At 39.1% G+C, this 20,388-nt stretch overlaps 1 protein-coding gene across 1 annotated transcript in view; it reads right to left on the bottom strand.

Annotated features, from left to right (window-relative positions):
- Positions 1–144: 144 nt before the first annotated feature.
- Positions 145–20,388, bottom strand: part of SLC26A2 (solute carrier family 26 member 2) — a 32,730-nt gene continuing 12,486 nt past the window's right edge. Inside the window, exons 2-3 of the mRNA XM_025388969.1 lie at positions 9,186–9,909; positions 145–7,255 (exon numbers count right to left, since the gene is read on the bottom strand). Coding sequence (XP_025244754.1) covers positions 5,735–7,255; positions 9,186–9,884 — 2,220 coding nt within the window. The 5' untranslated portion in view covers positions 9,885–9,909 and the 3' untranslated portion in view covers positions 145–5,734. The remainder of the gene's footprint in view (positions 7,256–9,185; positions 9,910–20,388) is intronic.

Raw genomic sequence — 20,388 nt, 5'->3', positions numbered from 1 at the left:
GCCCACCTCAGCCTCCCAAAATGCTAGGATTATAGGTGTGAGCCACTGAGCCTGGCCAACAGATGGTATTTTAAAACTCACTGGAGCCTAAATGTGTTTTAGTCAGAACCCTCCTTGCACTTAAATAATTTAAATACAGAGTAATGTATTATTAGAGTAACAATTTATTAGCAGATAAAATAAATGAAACCTCTAAATCTCAACACACATACAGGATCTTACATAATAAACAGCATAAAACATAACCTTCTAGAAGAAAAGTATCTGCTATTAACCAACTCCCCCTTCTTTCCAGTAGGCTGCAATACATTCATAACTCATCCTCATCCCATAAGAGAGTTAAGCAATGATTTACATGGAATTACATCAAGGCACTTGCTTTAATTAAAAAATACAGTATAAAACATGTTCCTAAAAGTCATCAACCTTGAATAAAGAAAAAACAGGCAGTATACTTTTTTGGTGAATAGACAAGACTGAGAATTTAAGTTCATTCACCTGTCACCCTGATATTGTCTTGGTTTGTATACAAAGTTGCAAAGAAGACAAAAAAAAGTAGTCTATTACATAGATCGGTATGTTCATATACACTCATTTCTGAGAAACAGAAGCCATGGCAACAACAGGACTCAAATCATAATTTTCCAACTGATTTGTGTTGAAAAGGCAAGGGCTGTTTGATCCCATGTATCTTATTATTTTAGGGATGGCGCATGAGACAAGGGAAAAGAACATCTCCAAAATAAGTTGATTAAAGTTTCAGTTGAAAGACCTTTTTGGCTTAAGCTGCTTATCTACAGACTTACAAACATAGTATCTACAATAAAGGCGTTTTAGTGTCCTTCATTATTCTAGTTTTTAGACTTCAGTCCATTCTTTTCCAATTTTATAACACTAAGATAAAAAATACACACCAGAGAATCCACTATTTACTATAATGCTTATTTTACTTTTTGTGTTTAACATGTTTACTTTAAAATTTCAGTTGCAAAACTTTTTTTTTAAGTCTTTATCAAGATAAAAATTACCTTATAAAAATAAATCTCCCCACCTCCAACATCTAAATTCTGCATCCCTGAAAGTTACTAAAAGTTTTTAAACCTTAAAAATTTACCTTTAACATATTTCAACAGTATTTTAATACATGGACTATAGTAACAAACCAGCTGGTATATTATTTTATCCTTTTCCATTATAATTTTCATTCTTGTAATTAGCACCCAAGTTAATGATTCCATTCAGGATTATCTAAACTGTTTTTACAAAAAAAAAAAAAAAAAAAAAAAAACCCATAAATTAGAAGCCTAACAGCTTTCTATTTTTTTAATTTAAAAAACTGATTCTTTTTAAAATTTTTTTTTTTTTTTTAGGCTCAAGGAAATTTCACTCTTAATGCCACTCAATGATCTAACAGCTTCCTAAATCCAACTTCATTCTTTTTGCAGTTTAAGCCCAGTTTCAAATAAGGCATCACTAGAATGGATAAAGAAAACACTGAGATGGGGGAGAGACACATTAAAAAGCAGAAAAACTAAGCGAAATCTAAATCCTGTCAATTGGATGTTTACCATTTCCAGTGAAATCTTTCCCTGAATAGACCAGGGACATCACTGCCTCCTGCTCAGATCTCAGTCAAAGCTTCAACATGCTCCACAAAGCACCTCCCTAAGTACCCTAGTGCGTTCCCTGGGAGAGTTACTACACAGTCCATCTACTGGATTTAGTACCATAGTCCCAGCACTTGGCCCAGGATCCTAGACTGCTGGCTAGGTCCTCAGAGGTATCTGAAGTAATGTCTACATTGATACAAAGAAACCTATGGCTCATCTGTAACAATACATAGAGAAACACAATTCATTAAGAACAATAAGGATCACAGAACTCCAAATGGATCGTTACAACTTCAAGACTCAATTTAAGTTACCAAGAAATGCACTGTAGCCCTTTTCTCACTTTTATATTCAGATCAGGGCTAACCCTAACATGTTCTTAAATGACCAATTACTAAGGAAATACCACAGCAGATAATTGCTGTTCTTGTTAAAACGTACTAGCCATTAGCATTAAAATAGTCTAATGAACTCATCTAACACCTGGACACATTTTTAAAGTTCATCATTTACCATATATAAATTTGACAACAATTTTGACTTGCAATGTCTGCTGTTGTTCAAAAGCAAAGTCAGACTATCTAAATCTTGTTTTCTTTTGGTCCTACTTAAAAAAAAAATTAGACATCTGTCAGTTTTATTCCATCGGAGGCACAGATAGTACTACAGTCACTCAGTTTAGAAGAAAGACACCATGCTCCAGAGTAGGTCAACCCAGGCTACCATGAGCTCCTCAGCCCTTTCAGCTTTGCTGAATCTGTGACCCTATGATGCTCCCCTTCTAGAAAGAGAAATTTGCTCTATAAAGAGACCTTGTTCTCAGAGGTATGGCTCCTAATCCTTGTCTCCCTATTATTGTGTGGGGGCTAACCGGGGATTGGATCCTATTCAACTGGGTTCCTCTCTTTTCTGCCTCCACTGGTCAGATAATAGTCTTTTCAGTGGTCTATTCTCTTCACTCCTCTACAATGTTTTCCTTAGTCTACCTGTGCACTGGCACACTCCAACCCTCTGGGTGTAACAAATTTAAAAATATATAAGGCTGTAAGAGTTCTAACCATCGAAAGTATACCACACTACATTTCAATTAAATGGTAACCATTTTATGATATTCAGAATTTTGTATATGTCAGTAATCATTGAGAAAATGCTTCATTTAGACTCTAAAGTTTAGAGTAAGCAAGATATTTTTGTATCAATATAGTATTTAAAATAACGCCTAATGAACTAAAATCCTAGCCTTTGGTCAAGAGAGCAAATGAAAACATTTTTTGTTTGAGACGGAGTCTCACTCTGTCACCCAGGCTGGAGTGCAGTGACACAGTCTCGACTTACTGCAACCTCTGCCTCCCGGGTTCAAGTGATTCTCCTGCCTCAGCCTACTGAGTAGCTGGGACTACAGGCACGTGCCACCACGCCCTGCTAATTTTTTGTATTTTTAGTAGAGACGGGGTTTCCCAGTGTTAGCCAAGATGGTCTCGAACTCCTGACTTCAGGTGATCCACCCACCTCGGCCTCCCAGGGTACTGGGATCACAGGCATGAGTCACTGCGCCTGGCCGAAAACAGTTTTTTTATTGGCAAATTAGGCTTTGGTTCCAGGTTTGATTCCTCTGAATATCAGCAACCAAAACATTTTTAACAATATCCAAATATAGGCAACCTCAACCCAAGTAGAGAGGATGAAATGTAAATTCTAGTGACATCTTAAATGTTTCTACAAATGGCTACCAAAAGCAGAATCTCTTGTTTGTCTGGATGGATGGGACAAGTACAAACCAGAACATAATTCAAGGATTCGCTAACTACATACATAACGTTCCAGAACTGTTTACATCCACATATAGACAGAAATTGCTGGTAAAGGTCAAATCCTGTTATCCCTCCTTCTGAGGGATTTTCCAAAGTCTGGCTGGAATTATATTTTTTGCTGTGTTGGTGTTGGCTAATTATAATGTCTTAAGCATGTATCCATTGCTCTGTTACAGGGTATTAGACACCTTTAATAGTCTCAACTTAAGCCTGCCTTGGGAGAAGGGCAAGAGAGATTAAAAACAAGTAACTTGGCCAACTGCAGTGGCTCACACCTGTAATCCCAACACTCTGGGAGGCTGAGGCTGAAGGATTGCTTGAGCCTGAAGTTTGAGACCAGCCAGGGCAATACAGTGAGACCCCATCTCTAGAAAAAATTTAAAAAATTAGCAGTGTGTGTTGATTCATACCTATGGTTAAGATACTCAGGAGGCCAAAGTGGAAGGATCACTTGAGCCCAGGAGTTGGAAGCTTCAGTGAGCTATGATCACACTGCACTCTGGCCTGGATGACTGTCTCTTAAAAAAGAAAAAAGGAAAAAAATAAAGACTGACCAAGATACTGTGATTTTACTGCTATTATTCATAAGGCTGGATAGAAAGGGCAAATACTGGCTAAAAACAAACAAGCACAAATACAAGCAGCAATGAACATTTCTGGAATTCCAGACCCCAGTTCTAAAAGGATGTCAAAATTCAGGAAGTCTACATTTAATTATAACGTGAATCACCTATAAGACAGAAATCTAGACTTTCTACTGAGCAACTGCTTTGTTGTGATAATGGAAAGGTATTTTCCATGTCACCAAATGGGAGAGCTCTACCAACAGAAAAGCAACACTGGCAGCTTATGGAGCTAACAATAAAGCTAAGTTACATATATCTATATAGGATAATAGATATATAAAATATATATGCATTTTAAATATACATATTAAACACGTACATACTTAATATATGTCTAAAAGCATCCCACTCCAACAGATGCCCTACACATAGGATTTGCTTCTCATAAATATTTAAAATTGTTTAGAATCTGGGAACAGATTGAAAAATGATTTTGTGCTTTTGTAGTTTGCTTTTTTTTTTTTTTTTTTTTAAAAAAAGAGGGCTGTTTCATAAATTAGTTCCCTATTCCTAACTTTGGAGAGCCTGGTTTTTTCTTACCTTTCAAGGTCCAAATATAAAACTATAAACTTTCAATGTTGGACATTCTTGCTTTTTGAAAGGAAATTATTCAATTCATGACCTGTAGGCCAGCTATCATGAGTAATACACCCATGGCACTTGGGTTTCATGAATGTGATCCTTCTAAATCCTCCTGCATAATAGCTTTAGGTGACTTGAAGAGTTAAAAGCTGTCATTGTCATCAATATTTACTGTACATCGAACTCATTTAAAATGCTGTTAGAAATTGCTGACTGACAAGATTGTCACTGACAAAATTACCAGTTTAGGAAAGATTCTGTGGGAAACAAACTAGAATAATTGAAAGCTAAAACAGAGCTTAATGGTAGAGAAATTCTCAGAAACAAGGACGGACAGAGATCACAGAAAAGACAAGGAAGGACTCCTATTGTTTTTCTGATTTTGAAGAGCTCTTTGTGCTTACCTATTTATCCTAAACAGAAAGGCATGACTAAAAATTTCCAGTGTATTACAAAGGGTATTCTGTCTAATGTCAGGCTGGCTCTCAGGATGTTACAAACCTGCCCAGGTGTTAGACTTCTGATGAGACTGTGCCTTAAGGACAGGAATGGCACTTTCCTACTAAAAACTACTGCCATCTGGGGAGCAAAGACTGGGAATAGAGAACTACAAGAACAAACCTGTCTAGTTATGACTTTGTGATCCAGAAGCCTCTTGACCTATTGGTACTAGAGCAGGTGCAACATTCTTTTCCTCTCTCTCCACTGAGCCACATAAAGAAGTCTACAGCACTTCCAATGCAAATCCCAACTTCACCGCTTCATCTCTTGGAGAATGAAGAATCCAAATGTATAACCCCTAAAACAGGATAGTAATTAAGTTTTGGAGCTACTTTACAGTTCAATTCAGTACATACTTATTGCATTCCAAGAACACTTCATATCTGCAAGAAAACCTGAAACCATATTTTCTTTTTGACTCTGTCCAGCTACAAGCTCTGCTGCAGTGTGTATATACAAATGCCATTAGCTTCAAAGGAGGAATAATATCTAGCCACTTGGTTAAAATTTCAAGTGTGCAAAATTTTCCACTGTGGAACTGGGAAATGTTGGACACTTGAAATCTTAACCTATTGGCTAGACATTCCTCTATCTACTTTCTCAATTAAACAATACTAAGACTCAGACCATTGGGAACACATATTCCTTTCTGATTTTTAGATACTTCTGCAAAAGCCATCGCTTCATACACACTATAGAAGAGAAGGTTTTCTTCTTCCTTTTTGCAATATTCTCCCTTGGTTAGGGAATCCCTCACAGACGGATTGCACTGAGCCAGCAGAACCTGGATTCCAATGGCTTCATAATCTCTGCGAACTTCTTTTAGTGTGTGGATCCCTGCTGTATCTAAAAATTGAATTGCACTGCAGTCAATCACTATAGTATGCAGCTCCAAGGGATCATGGGAAAGTTGCACTGACATTTCATCCTGGATTCCACCAGGAGTCACTACTTCCTCTTTGATCTTTCTCTTTGCTGCCTTCTTCCAAGCCACCTTTATTAAGATTGGGTTGACAGTTTGTTTGTATAAAGCAGATTTAAAACATTCTTTGTTTATGTAATAGAGAGGGGCTACAAAGCGGAAAATCTTGATGCCTGGCTTAGTCTGAAGGTTCTTATAAGCAGACACGGATTCAAAGACCTCAGACTCTTCCACCAAGCCAAGCAATGAACTCTTTGGCTTCTGAGTGCGGAGGATGACACAAAACATAGAAAAACAAACCCCAACAAGTAGGCCTATTTCAGTACTTAGCAGTGCAGAGGAGAGCATAGTAACGAACCAGATAACTGTATCCATTCTACTAATATTCCACATTTTGGGTAGATCCCTAAATTTACGAAGGGCTCCCCGTAGATTTACAATTGTGATCACAGCAAGGACACTTTTTTGAAGGGAATAGAATAAAGGAGCTATTACTAGGAGGACCAACAAAAGAACCAGGGCTGTTACCACACCAGAAAGCTGAGTTTGGCAGCCTGTTGATTCTTTAACTAATGTCTTTGCCAGAGCTGCACTAGTAGTAAAACAGTGGAAGAAGGAAGGGATGATATTACAAAAGCCAATGGCATACATTTCCTGGTTTGCTCTGACCGTGTAACCATGTTTCTTGGCAAACATCTCAGAAAGTGATACAGTGATAGCAAAACCAATGATGGAAATAGCTATTGCATCTACAGCCACATTAGGAATTAGGTTCCATTCTGGTACTTTGGGTGGCATAAACCCAGTGGGAATATGTCCAGCAATACTAGAATTATAATTCTCATGTAGTTTTCCAAAATGAGAGGCTAATGTGGCTGCCACAACAACAACAAGTTCAATAGGAATCGGTGCCTTAAGCTTGGACTTGAAGTGTTCATTGAGTTCTTTGGTTGGCAAAAGAACCAAAAGGCACAAAAGGCTGGTGATAAGATCACAGAGATTGGTCTTATGGATGTTTCTGAAGACATGTATCCAGGTAGTGATGAGTGAGCCCACACCATTACTCCGAGGAAGGTTGAGCCCAAGGAGATACTTGGCCTGAGATGTAAGAATAGTGAAGGAGGCACCAGTGACAAATCCACTCAGCAAGGCATCTGAGAGGTAGACAGAAACAAAACCCACTTGAAAGAGGCCCATCGCTACCTGGAAGGAAGGATATAGAAATGTTAAATATAAATGGAAAAGAACTTTTAAAGTTTGTATTATCCTGATATTTCTTGCATGCAGACATATCATCAGAGCATCACAGAATGTCAGTGCTAGAATAAACACAATCATACATCAATCTTCTCATTTTACATATACGAAAATTATGTTTAAAGGGCTAAGCAACTTGCCCAAGGTCACACTGTTACTTATTAGCCCAGGTGAGACAGGAACTTTAGATTTCTGTCTTTTCATACAATGTTTCTTAAACTTGAAAAGGTTCAGACCTCTTTTATTTTTATTTTTCATTTTTCCCATCACAAAGAACAGACTTCTTTTAAAAGAAAAACATTCTCAAGGACCCACAAGAAAACTTCAAATTGGAAAAAACTCTTCTAGTTAAGAAACTATGTATTTTCCTTAAATTACAAATCACTACTGTAAAAGTGAAGTCTTACTGCTTTCTTAGCCCCTTGGCTAAGAGCAAGTGTACAAGTGAAGTTTTAATTGGTAAAACAAAAAACCAGATTTACATCAAAATAGAATCACACTTTAGAAATTATTGTAGAATTATCTTTAACCTCATACTAAGAAACCATTCTCACGCAGTATATATGTACTTATGCCACACTGTCTCCCATATTAATAACAATTCTAAAATTTTAGTTCTTTATATTCTCCTCCATCTAATAAGTTTTCAGAATTGTTATGCCTTCCTCCTTCTTGGTAAGACATACTAACAAAAAGGCAAAAGTTGGCTGGGTGTGATGGCTCATGCCTGTAATCCCGGCATTGGGGGAGGCAGTATTGGGAGGATCACTTGAGCCCAGGAGTTTGAGACCAACCTAGGTTGGTCATAGAGAGACCCTGTCTCTTTATAAATAAATGAGTAAATAATAAATAAGTAGACTCTGAGAAGCACAGCTCTTCTTCACACCATCTTCACTCTCCCTCCCCACTCACCTGATCTCCAACTAAAGTGAGCTACTCTTCCCCTCCCCTTGTTGGTTTGAAATGCCTGCATTAGAGAAGGTTTAATCCTGGCACTGACTCCTGGATGCCAAAGCCAGGGGCATGATGATAATGACAGATTAGTGGATTCTATGGGAGACTCAAGAATTTGATTTCTTATCCTTTCTCCTGGCTGATAATATGAAACTGTGGTCCCCAACTTTTTTCCTCCCTCCCCAACATTCCAAGACAACCACTACCTTTAGTAAGAGTCACTCAATAGATCAGTAATTCTAATGGAAGGTAAGAGACATTTAGAATTTGAGGCTGGGTGTGGTGGCTCACACCTATAATCCCAGCACTTTGGGAGGCCAAGACGGGAGGATTGCTTGAGCTCAGGAGTTTGAAACTAGCCTGGGCAACATGGCAAAACCCTATCTCTACCAAAAAAAAAAAAAAAAAAAATTAGCCAGGCATGGTAGCATGTGCCTGTAGTCCTAGCTACTCAGGAGGTTGAGGTAGAAGGATTGCTTGAGCCAGGGAGGCGGAGGGTGCAGTGAACTAAGATAGTGCCACTGCACTCCAGCCTGGGTGACAAAGTGAGACCCTGTCTCCAGAAAAAAAAAAAAAAAAGTGAAAAACTCCTGCACTCTCAACCCCCATTTTGTTACCTACTTGCCTCACTGCTAATGCTGACTCTGCCAATAACCAGCCACAAATAATCTCAAGCAAAGCCAAGATTTTCTGACATGTAAAATTAAGGAGTTGTACTGGGTGGTGGAGGTCCAGTGAACCAGCCTTATGTTACCTGTGGAGTCAGGTTAGGGTTTGAATTTTGCCTCTACCCTTCATACATCCTGAACTCTCAATAAATGGTAGCTTTAATTATTGTGATTCCTACGATCCCTTACAGATACGAGATTTCATGTATTAGACTACTTTTCTAGAAATAACCAATTGTGTCATTGCTCCTTACCTGATAAACTCCAGCCATAAATGTTACAGAGCTGCCAACCATAATTGCATAGCAACTTTTGTCACATATCCTGTCTGATGTGTGATTTAATAACATGCTCCCATTTGAAACCATTCCTAAGGAAGGAGCACTATGGGCATTGTCATAGCCAGCTTTCTGTAGCTCTCGGTCGACTGTCTCACCAATCATAAGGCACAGTACTCCAAAAATGCCCACAGAGATGTGACGGGAGGTACCCAAGAGGAAATAAATGATGCTGGCAAAAAAAGATGTGTACAGACCATAGACAGGTTCTTGGCCAGCCAGCAGGGAATAAGCAATGGACTGAGGCACCAATAATATGCCCACAATCAAGCCCGACATCACATCCCCTAAAATGTTTTTCTTTAGGTCGTATTTTGGGAGCCACTGCAAAATAGGAAGGAAACCTAAAATCGTATTTTTGGCTTTGGCTGGACTGCACTGGCAATTCTTCTGCAGCTTTTTAATAACAAACTCCTTGAAGTTTGTATCTGATTTCTCTTGACACTCAATAAGGATCCTATGATAAGGTCTGCATTGATCATTGGTCTCAAATTGCTTGAAGTCAGTACTTGATTCCCTTTGAAGCTCCAAATGGATGCCAGATGGAGAACTGTCATTTCCTTCAGTTGAGTCTCTGGGTGAAAGGTCATGTTGCTCTTTACTTTCCGAAGACATTTCTGGAGATAGATGGTTCAGCTTCCTACACCAGAGAAAATGCCAGTGTAAATACCAGTGTTCATCAATAAAGTAATTCTCAGTGCTCACATATACTAACAATTCTACTTGTCATTGCATGAGAGTTAAGAGGAATTCCGTTTTGGAATAGGTATCTTATGTCCCTTTTCTTTAATTGAGCCTCATTTGTCTTGGTTAGGGGAAAAAAAAAAGACCAGAACCAGACCATAAATAGCCAAGTCAAAGCAAATAACTGGCTGGGTACAGGACTTCCCAAGAGTATAAACCATTAAGGATTCTTCTCTGTATATGCCTGACTCCCCCTGACAGTTTTTCCTCCGCAAAAGATGTAACAGCAGCCTGTCTCCTTTCCATACATATGCTACCAGTGGTCTTCTTCCCAGGTTTTTCACCTCCCAGGCAGGCTGCAAAATAGGATCTGGTCTTAACCCCTACCTTAACCTTAACCCCAACCCCGACCTCCCAGTCCCTGAAACAAGGAAGATGGTCCTTTTTTATCTTTTGGTCCCTTTTTAAACAACCTGCTAAATGTTGAAAATAAATAGAATAAAAAGTAGTTTGCAAGGTAAAGATAAATGTTTTTGGCAATAAAAAGAAACTAAGGCAGAATGCATTTGCATCTTTGAACAGTACTCCCTTGCTTGGTAGGAAAGAGGAGAGAAGTCGATATGAGGGTGCTGAATGTAAAGGGCATGAATAGGGTCGATGGGCCAAGTGTCTCATACATGCTGTAGAAGGTTTTGGTCTATTCCACTATGTTCTAGTACGGAGTCATCTGCCCTGTGGGCAGGGCCCACATTCATGCAAGATTCACTTTACTATTCTAAGTACACACTCTGAGACACAGGTTGAATAGAGAAATAATGTTGCCCTGCACTTCCACTGGGAGGCAATACAGGTGATCCTCCATCTCTGTGTCCTAGACTATAAAACTAATGCCATAAGATCTACCACTAGGAACTATAGGAAAACAAGGGAGGTAAGAATAGCCAAAAAGAGAGAAAGGACAACAACAAATAATAAGTCTAATAACCAGAGTAAGAGAAGAAAATGAACCAGGCTCTCAAAGGAGTAGAGCATAAATTGTTTACCAACTACTTCATGAATTAGTGCCTTTACATACGCTGTTTACTTAGCTTAGAATGGCCATCTACCTCTTTGCCTGTCATGATCCTAATAATTTTTTTAAAACCCAGTTACAATGCTACCTTTTCCGAAAGCGCGAACCCATCTCCCCTAGCCCAAATGAAATACTACACCCTCTGTGTCCCATAGCATGTTGCACCTCCATCATAGTACTAACCACACTCTTGTATTAGTCAAGTAGGAATCTGTCTAGCTCCTGGAGGAAAGGCATGTTGTTCATCAGTGTAATCTGAATGTAATGCAGTAACACTGAGATAGCAGGCTTACAAAACATTTGAATGAATGAATGAACAAATGAACAAACATTTGTGACTGTGGCCAGATAGAGACAATTCTTTTTTTTTGAGATAGAGTTTCACTCTGTCGCCCAGGCTGGAGTGCAGTGGTGCTATCTTGGCTCACTGCCACCTCCGCCTCCTGGGTTCAAGCAATTCTCCTATCTCAGCATCCTGAGTAGCTGGGATTACAGGTACAAGCCACCACCCCCGGGTAATTTTTGCATTTTTAGTAGAGACAGGGTTTCACCATATTGGTCAGGCTAGTCTCAAACTCCTAACCTCAGGTGATCCACCGCCTCAGCCTCCCAAAGTGCTGGGAATACAGGCACGAGCCACTGCGCCCAGCCGAGACAATATATTTTAGATGAAGGACTCAGGAAGTTTCTTGTTTTGGAACTGACAGAAAAATGGGCCCTTGTGAGGTTCTATAAACCTAATGTTACAAACTGCCAAAATCCAGGACCTATGACTTATTCAAGAACACAAGATATGTAAAAGTAACCCATATTCATTTTGTTTAGGTTTAACAAGAGTAAATATTTTAATGGTCTTCTGAAGTAGATAAGGAAAGAAAGAATAGACTTAGGTGACCACTGGCCCTGAGAAAATCAATCAGGTTGATGGACACACCCAGCAGCTCTTTGCTCCACAATGCAACTTTGCTCTGTGACTCTCCTGTCATTTCCTGCTTTCTTGAGCTAGCTTGAGTGCACCAATGTCCTGTTTTGGAGAGCTCTTGGTGATTTCTGGGTCAAAAGGTTTTTACAAACTTAAGATATGCAAAAGACACATAAGAAAAAACTAATGGAATCCAAACCTTGCCCTATATGGCTGCTATCTGGGAAGAATATAGATAAAAATTAATACTAGAAAGTGAAACAAAGAAATGGAAACTGTAAGAAAAAAAATCAAACAAGGAATGCTAAAAGTGAAAAACGCAGTAACAGAGATGATGAATACCTCTGATAGGATCATTAGTAGACCTGAAAGCCAAAGAAAGAATCAATGAACTCAAAGACAGGTAAGTAGAAATTACCTAAACTAAAACGCAGAAACAGTTTAAATAACAAAACAAAACAAAACAAAAAACCCCCAATATCAACAATGTAACATAACATCCAAGAGCTGTGGGACACATCAAAGTATCAAACATATGCATAATTAGAATACCAAAAGAGAGAGAATGGGCAGAAGAAATATTTCAAGATACAATGGCCAAGAAATTTCCAAAATTAATGAGAGACATCAAAATATAGATCCAAGTCACCTGAGGTCAGGAAGTCGACACCAGCCTGACCAACATGGTGAAACCCGGCCTCCACTAAAAATACAAAATTAGTCCAGCATGGTGGCACACGCCTGTAATCCCAGCTACTCGGGAGGCTGACGCAGGAGAATCATTGGAACCCAGGAACTGGAGGTTGCAGTGAGCCAAGATCATGCCATTGCACTCCAGTCTGGGCAACAAGAGGAAAACTCCTTAAGAAAAAAAAAAAAAAAAGAAAAGAAAAGAAAAAAAAAAGGCCGGGTATGGTGGCTCACGCCTGTAATCCCAACACTTTCGGAGGCCGAGGCAGGCGGATCACAAGGTCAAGAGATCAAGACCTTCCTGGCCAACATTGTGAAACCCTGTCTCTACTAAAAAAATACAAAAATGAGCTGGGCATGGTGGCGTGTGCCTGTAGTCCCAGCTACTCGGGAGGCTGAGGCAGGAGAATTGCTTGAACCAGGGAGGCAGAGGTTGCAGTGAGCCACGATCGCACCACTGCACTCTAGCATGGCAACAAAGCAAGACTCCGTCTCAAAAAAAAAAATATATATATATATATATGTATGTGTATATATATATAATATATAATAAATAGAATATATAATCTATCTCCAAGAATCTCAGAGAATTCCAAGAAGAGTAAATACAAAAACAAAAAGAAAACAAAAACCCTCACCTACACATATGACATTCAAGCTGCTGAAAACAAAGATAAAGAGAAAATCCTGAAGACAAAGAAAAAACATATATTACTTATACATAAACAAAAATAAGAATTATAGCAGACTTCTTATTGGAAATCATGGAGGCCAGAACATGATGGAGTGGTATCTTTATATCACAGAAATATGTATCTTTTTTAGAAATAGGGTCTTACCCTGTCGCCCAGGCTGAAGTATAGTGGCATGCAATTATGGCTCACTGTGGCCTCGAACTCCTGGGCTCAAGTGATTGTCCCACCTCAGCCTCCTGAGTAGCGAAGATTACAGGTGTGCACCACCACGCCTGGCTAATTTTTAAACTTTTTTTGTGGAGACATGGTCTTGCTACTAAGCTCCCCAGGCTGGTCCCCAAACTCTTAGCCTCAAGTGATCCTCCCACCCTGACCTCCCAAAGTGCTAGGATTACAGGTGTGAGCCACCCCATCTGAACCCAGAAATATAACTTTTAACACAGAATTCTTTACCTAGAAAAAATATTTTAAAAGATAAGAGGCCAGGCTGATGGTGTGTGCCTGTGGTCCCAGCTACTTGGGAGGCTGAGATAGGAGGACTGCTTGAGCCTAAGAGGTTGAGGCTGCAATGAGCCATGGTCACACCACTGCACTTTAGCCTGGGTGACAGAGAGAGACTCTGTCATATGAAATAAAATAAAATAAAATAAAATATGAAAAAGAAATAAAAACTTTCTCAGATAAACACTGAGAGGATTTAAGGCCAGCCGACCAGCACCATATATATGTGGGCGGAAGGGGAGAGAGAAAGGAGGGGAGACAGGGAGAGAGACAGAGAGGGAGTGGGAAAGAGAAGAGGAGAGAGGGAGAGAGAGAGAAACAGACAGAGAGACACACACAGAGAGAGAGACAGTTTCAGGAAGGTTCTTCAGCCAAAAAGAATACACCAATCAGAAATTCAGTTCTACATAACAAAGTCCAGGAAATGGAACAAATGAAGATAAGGTAAAATTCATTTTTTCAATTAAAAAATTTTTAATTGCTCTAAAAGATAACTGTTTAAACCAAAAATGGGAATGTACTTTACAACATATGCAAAATAAATGTGTGACAACAATCACACAGAATGAGAGGGGGAATTGGGAATTTTAAAGTTTTTAAAAAATTTTCTGATTATTATTTTTTAAATAGAGATGAGGTCTCACTATATTGCCCAGGCTGGTCTCAAACTCCTGGGCTCAAGTGATCCTCCTACTTTGGTCTCCCAAAGTGCTGGGATTACAGACATGAGCCACCATGCCCAGCAAACTATAAGGTCTTACACTAGATATGAAATGGTATCTTATTTGAACATAGGCTCTGATTAAAGATGTACATTTAAACCTAAGAGTAACCACTACATTTTTTAAAAAGGTATAAATAATAATAGTGGAGATAAAATAGAATCATAAAAAACTCTCAACTCAAGAGAAAGTAGAAAAGGAAGATAAAACAAAAAAAAAAAACAGATGGAACAAATGGAAAATAGCTAGTAAGATGGTAGAGTTTAATCCAAACATATCATATTAAATACGAATGGTCTCAACATGCTAATTAAAAGTGGAGACTGTCAGATAGGATTAAAAAATAAGACCCAAGTATATGCTGTCTACTTGAAACCCACTTTAAATATAAAGACATACATAGGTTAAAAGTGAAAGGACTGGCTCAATTTAGTAATTTATTCAGCTTATAAATGACAGAGCAAGGTAATAAATATGCATATTTTGGGATCCCAAGAATAGATCCTTTTTTAATATGGTACTATTCCTACCACCTATCTAATTAGCTTCTCTAATTTCAGATATTTCTGAACACCTTAAAATTCAGCTACTCTACACATTCCGGTTTCACCTAGCTGCTAAGCAAAGTGATCCAGTAATAATATCGACAATCTTGATCCCAACACTCTGTCTCTCTACATTCATGGCCATGGTCCCTTCCCATCTCTAGCTCTTAGAAACTTACGTATTCACTCAGAAACAGTCCAACAAGTAGAACTAATTCAGCCACCAGTCTGAACCCACAAAGTTCCATAATCATGCTTTGTTTTACCTCTGTATGTATGCTACAAACTCACTGCTAAATAAAACTAGAAGCTGCTGACTACTATGATTATGGCATCTAAGCAGGGGAGAAGTCTGAAAGAGTTTAAGAATAGTTTGTTTAGACAGTTTTTAAGGGAGGAATGTATCTTAACCTGGGCTCTGAAGTCTAGATCAGGTTTGAAAGGATGAGAGAAGACTTGGAATATGGGTGAGGGAGAAGAAAACACAAACAGCAATAGTTCTAATGTTGGAGGAATAGAATCAGAAATGAGAATGTTATGTTTAAAATGGAGAATAGGGAAGCGTCCAAGATGGCCGAATAGGAACAGCTCCAGTCTACAGCTCCCAGCTTGAGCAACGCAGAAGACGGGTGATTTCTGTATTTCCAACTGAGCTTTGAAGAGGGTAGTGGTTCTCCCAGCATGGAGTCTGAGATCTGAGAACAGACAGACTGCCTCCTCAAGTGGGTCTCTGACCCCCAAGTAGCCCAACTGGGGGGCACCTCACAGTAGTGGCTGACTGACACCTCACATGGCCGGGTGCCCCTTTGAGACGAAGCTTCCAGAGGAACGATTAGGCAGCAACATTTGCTGTTCTACAATATTTGCTGTTCTGCAGGCTCTGCTGGTGATACCCAGGCAAACAGGGTCTTGAGTGACCTCCAGCAAACTTCAACAGACCTGCAGCTGAGGGTCCTGAATGTTAGAAGGAAAACTAACAAACAGAAAGGACATCCACACCAAAACCCCATCTGTACGTCACCATCATCAAAGACCAAAGGTAGATAAAACCACAAAGATGGGGAGAAACTAGAGCAGAAAAGCTGAAAATTCTAAAAATCAGAGCGCCTCTTCTCCTCCAAAGGAATGCAGCTCCTCGCCAGCAACACAGCAAAGATGGACGGAGAATGACTTTGATGAGTTGAGAGAAGAAAGCTTCAGACGATCAAACTTCTGCAAACTAAAGGAGGATGTTCAAACCCATTGCAAAGAAGCTAAAAACCTTGAAGAAAGATTAGACGAATGGCTAACTAGAATAACCAGTGTAGAGAAGTCCTTAAATGACCTGATAGAGATGAAAACCATGGCACAAGAACTACGTGACGCATGCACAAGCTTCAGTAGCCAATTCGATCAACTGGAAGAAAACGTATCAGTGACTGAACATCAAATGAGTAAAATGAAGCAAGAAGAGAAGTTTAGAGAAAAAAGAGTAAAAAGAAACGAACAAAGCCTCCGAGAAATATGTGAAAAGACCAAATCTACGTCTGATTGGTGTACCTGAAAGTGACGGGGAGAATGGAACCAAGTTGGAAAACACTTGGCAGGATATTATCCAGGAGAACTTCCCCAACCTAGCAAGGCAGACCAACATTCAAATTCAGGAAATACAGAGAACGCCACAAAGATACTCCTCAAGAAGAGCAATTCCAAGACACTTGATTGTCAGATTCACCAAAGTTGAAATGAAGGAAAAAATGTTAAGGGCAGCCAGAGAGAATGGTCGGGTTACCCACAAAGGGAAGCCCATCAGACTAACAGCAGATCTCTTGGCAGAAATGCTACAAGCCAGAAGACAGTGGGGGGCAATATTCAACATTCTTAAAGAAAAGAATTTTCAACCCAGAATTTCATATCCAGCCAAACTAAGCTTCATCAGTGAAGGAGAAATAAAATCCTTTACAGACAAGCAAATGCTGAGAGATTGTGTCACCACCAGGCCTACCTTACAAGAGCTCCTGAAGGAAGCACTAAACATGGAAAGGAACAACCGGTACCAGCCACTGCAAAAACATGCCAAATTGTAAAGACCATCGATACTAGGAAGAAACTGCATCAACTAACGAGCAAAATAACCAGCTAACATCATAATGATAGGATCAAGTTCACACATAACAATATTAACCTTAAATGTAAATGGGCTAAATGTTCCAATTAAAAGACACAGACTGGCAAATTGGATAAACAGTCAAGACCCATCAGCGTGCTGTATTCAGGAGACCCATCTCACATGCAGAGACACACATAGGCTCAAAACAAAAGGATGGAGGAAGATCTACCAAGCAAGTAGAAAACAAACAAACAAAAAAGGCAGGGGTTGCCATCCTAGTCTCTGATAAAACAGACTTTAAACCAACAAAGATCAAAAGAGTTAAAGAAGGCCATTACATAATGGTAAAGGGATCAATTCAACAAGAAGAGCTAACTATCCTAAATATATATGCACCCAATACAGGAGCAACCAGATTCATAAAGCAAATCCTTAGAGACCTACAAAAAGACTTAGATTCCCACACAATAATAATGGGAGAATTTAACACCCCACTGTCAACATTAGACAGATCAAAGAGATAGAAAGTTAACAAGGATATCCAGGAATTCAACTCAGCTCTGCACCAGGCGGACCTAATAGACTCTACAGAACTCTCCACCCCAAAGCAACAGAATATACATTCTTCTCAGCACCACATCACACTTATTCCAAAATTGACCACATAGTTGGAAGTAAAGCACTCCTCAGCAAATGTAAAAGAACAGAAATTATAACAAACTGTCTCTCAGACCACAGTGCAATCAAACTAGAACTCAGGATTAAGAAACTCACTCAAAACCGCTCAACTACATAGAAAACTGAACAACCTGCTTCTGAATGACTACTGGGTACATCACGAAATGAAGGCAGAAATAAAGATGTTCTTTGAAACCAATGAGAACAAAGACATAACATACCAGAATCTCTGGGACACATTTAAAGCAGTGTGTAGAGGGAAATTTATAGCACTAAATGCCCACGATAGAAAGCAGGAAAGATCTAAAACTGACACCCTAACATCACAATTAAAAGAACTGAAGAAGCAAGAGCAAACACATTCAAAAGCTAGCAGAAGGCAAGAAATAACTAAGATCAGAGCAGAACTGAAGGAGATAGAGACACAAAAAACCCTTCAAAAAAATCAATGAATCCAGGAGCTGGTTTCTTGAAAAGATCAACAAAATTGATAGACTGCTAGCAAGACTAATAAAGAAGAAAAGAGAGAAGAATCAAATAGACACAATAAAAAATGATAAAGGGGTTATCACCACTGATCCCACAGAAATACAAGCTACCATCAGAGAATACTATAAACACCACTACACAAATAAACTAGAAAATCTAGAAGAAATGGATAAATTCCTGGACACATACACCCTCCCAAGACTAAAACAGGAAGAGGTTGAATCCCTAAATAGACCAATAACAGGCTCTGAAATTGAGGCAATAATTAATAGCCTACCAACCAAAAAACTCCAGGACCAGAAGGATTCACAGCCGAATTCTACCAGAGGTACAAGGAGGAGTTGGTACCATTCCTTCTGAAACTATTCCAATCAATAGAAAAAGACGGAATCCTCCCTAACTCATTTTATGAGGCCAACATCATCCTGATACCAAAGCCTGGCAGAGACACAACAAAAAAAGAGAATTTTAGATGAATATCCCTGATGAACATCGATACAAAAATCCTCAATAAAATACTGCCAAACCGAACCCAGCAGCACATCAAAAAGCTTATCCACCATGATTAAGTGGGCTTCAGCCCTGGGATGCAAGGCTGGTTCAAAATACACAAATCAATAAACGTAATCCATCATATAAACAGAACCAAAGACAAAACCCACATGATTATCTCAATAGATGCAGAAAAGGCCTTTGACAAAATTCAACAGCCCTTCACGCTAAAAACTATCAATAAATTAGGTATTGATGGGACGTATCTCAAAATAATAAGAGCTATTTATGACAAACCCACAGCCAATATCATACTGAATGGGCAAAAACTGGAAGCATTCCCTTTGAAAACTGGCACAAGACAGGGATGCCCTCTCTCACTACTCCTATTCAACACAGTGTTGGAAGTTCTGGCCAGGGCAATCAGGCAGGAGAAAGAAATAAAGGGTATTCAATTAGGAAAAGAAGAAGTCAAATTGTCCCTGTTTGCAGATGACATGATTGTATATTTAGAAAACCCCATCATCTCAGCTTAAAATCTCCTTAAGCTGATAAGCAACTTCAGCAAAGTCTCAGGATACAAAATCAATGTGCAAAAATCACAAGCATTCCTATACACCAATAACAGACAAACAGAGAGCCAATCATGAGTGAACTCCCATTCACAACTGCTTCAAAGAGAATAAAATACCTAGGAATTCAACTTACAAGGGATGTGAAGGACCGCTTCAAGGAGAACTACAAACCATTGCTCAACGAAATAAAAGAGGACACAAACAAATGGAAGAACATTCCACGCTCATGGCTAGGAAGAATCAATATCGTGAAAATGCCCATACTGCCCAAGGTAATTTATAGATTCAATGCCATCCCCATCAAACTACCAATGATTTTCTTCACAGAATCGGAAAAAACTACTTTAAAGTTCATATGGAACCAAAAAAGAGCCCACATTGCCAAGACAATCCTAAGCCAAAAGAACCAAAGCTGGAGGCATCATGCTACCTGACTTCAAACTATATTACAAAGCTACAGTAACCAAAACAGCATGGTACTGGTACCAAAACAGAGATATAGACCAATGGAACAGAACAGAGCCCTCAGAAATAACACCACACATCTACAACCATCTGATCTTTGACAAACCTGACAAAAACAAGAAATGGGGAAAGGATTCCCTATTTAATAAATGGTGCTGGGAAAACTGGCTAGCCATATGTAGAAAGCTGAAACTGAATCCCTTCCTTATACCCTTATACAAAAATTAATTCAAGATGGATTAAAGACTTAAATGTTAGACCTAAAACCATAAAAACCCTAGAAGAAAACCTAGGCAATACCATTCAGAACACAGGCATGGGCAATGACTTCATGACTAAAATACCAAAAGCAATGGCAACAAAAGCCAAAATTGAGAAATGGGATCTAATTAAACTAAAGAGCTTCTGCACAGCAAAAGAAACTACCAGCAGAGTGAACAGGCAACCTACAGAATGGGAGAAAAGTTTTGCAATCTACCCATCTGACAAAGGGCTAATAC

This window comes from Theropithecus gelada, chromosome 6 (assembly GCF_003255815.1).
Source record: "Theropithecus gelada isolate Dixy chromosome 6, Tgel_1.0, whole genome shotgun sequence".
NCBI classification, from domain to species: domain Eukaryota; kingdom Metazoa; phylum Chordata; class Mammalia; order Primates; family Cercopithecidae; genus Theropithecus; species Theropithecus gelada.
The sequence above is the reverse complement of the archived record's forward strand: the minus strand, read 5'-3'. Positions and strand labels throughout refer to the sequence as shown.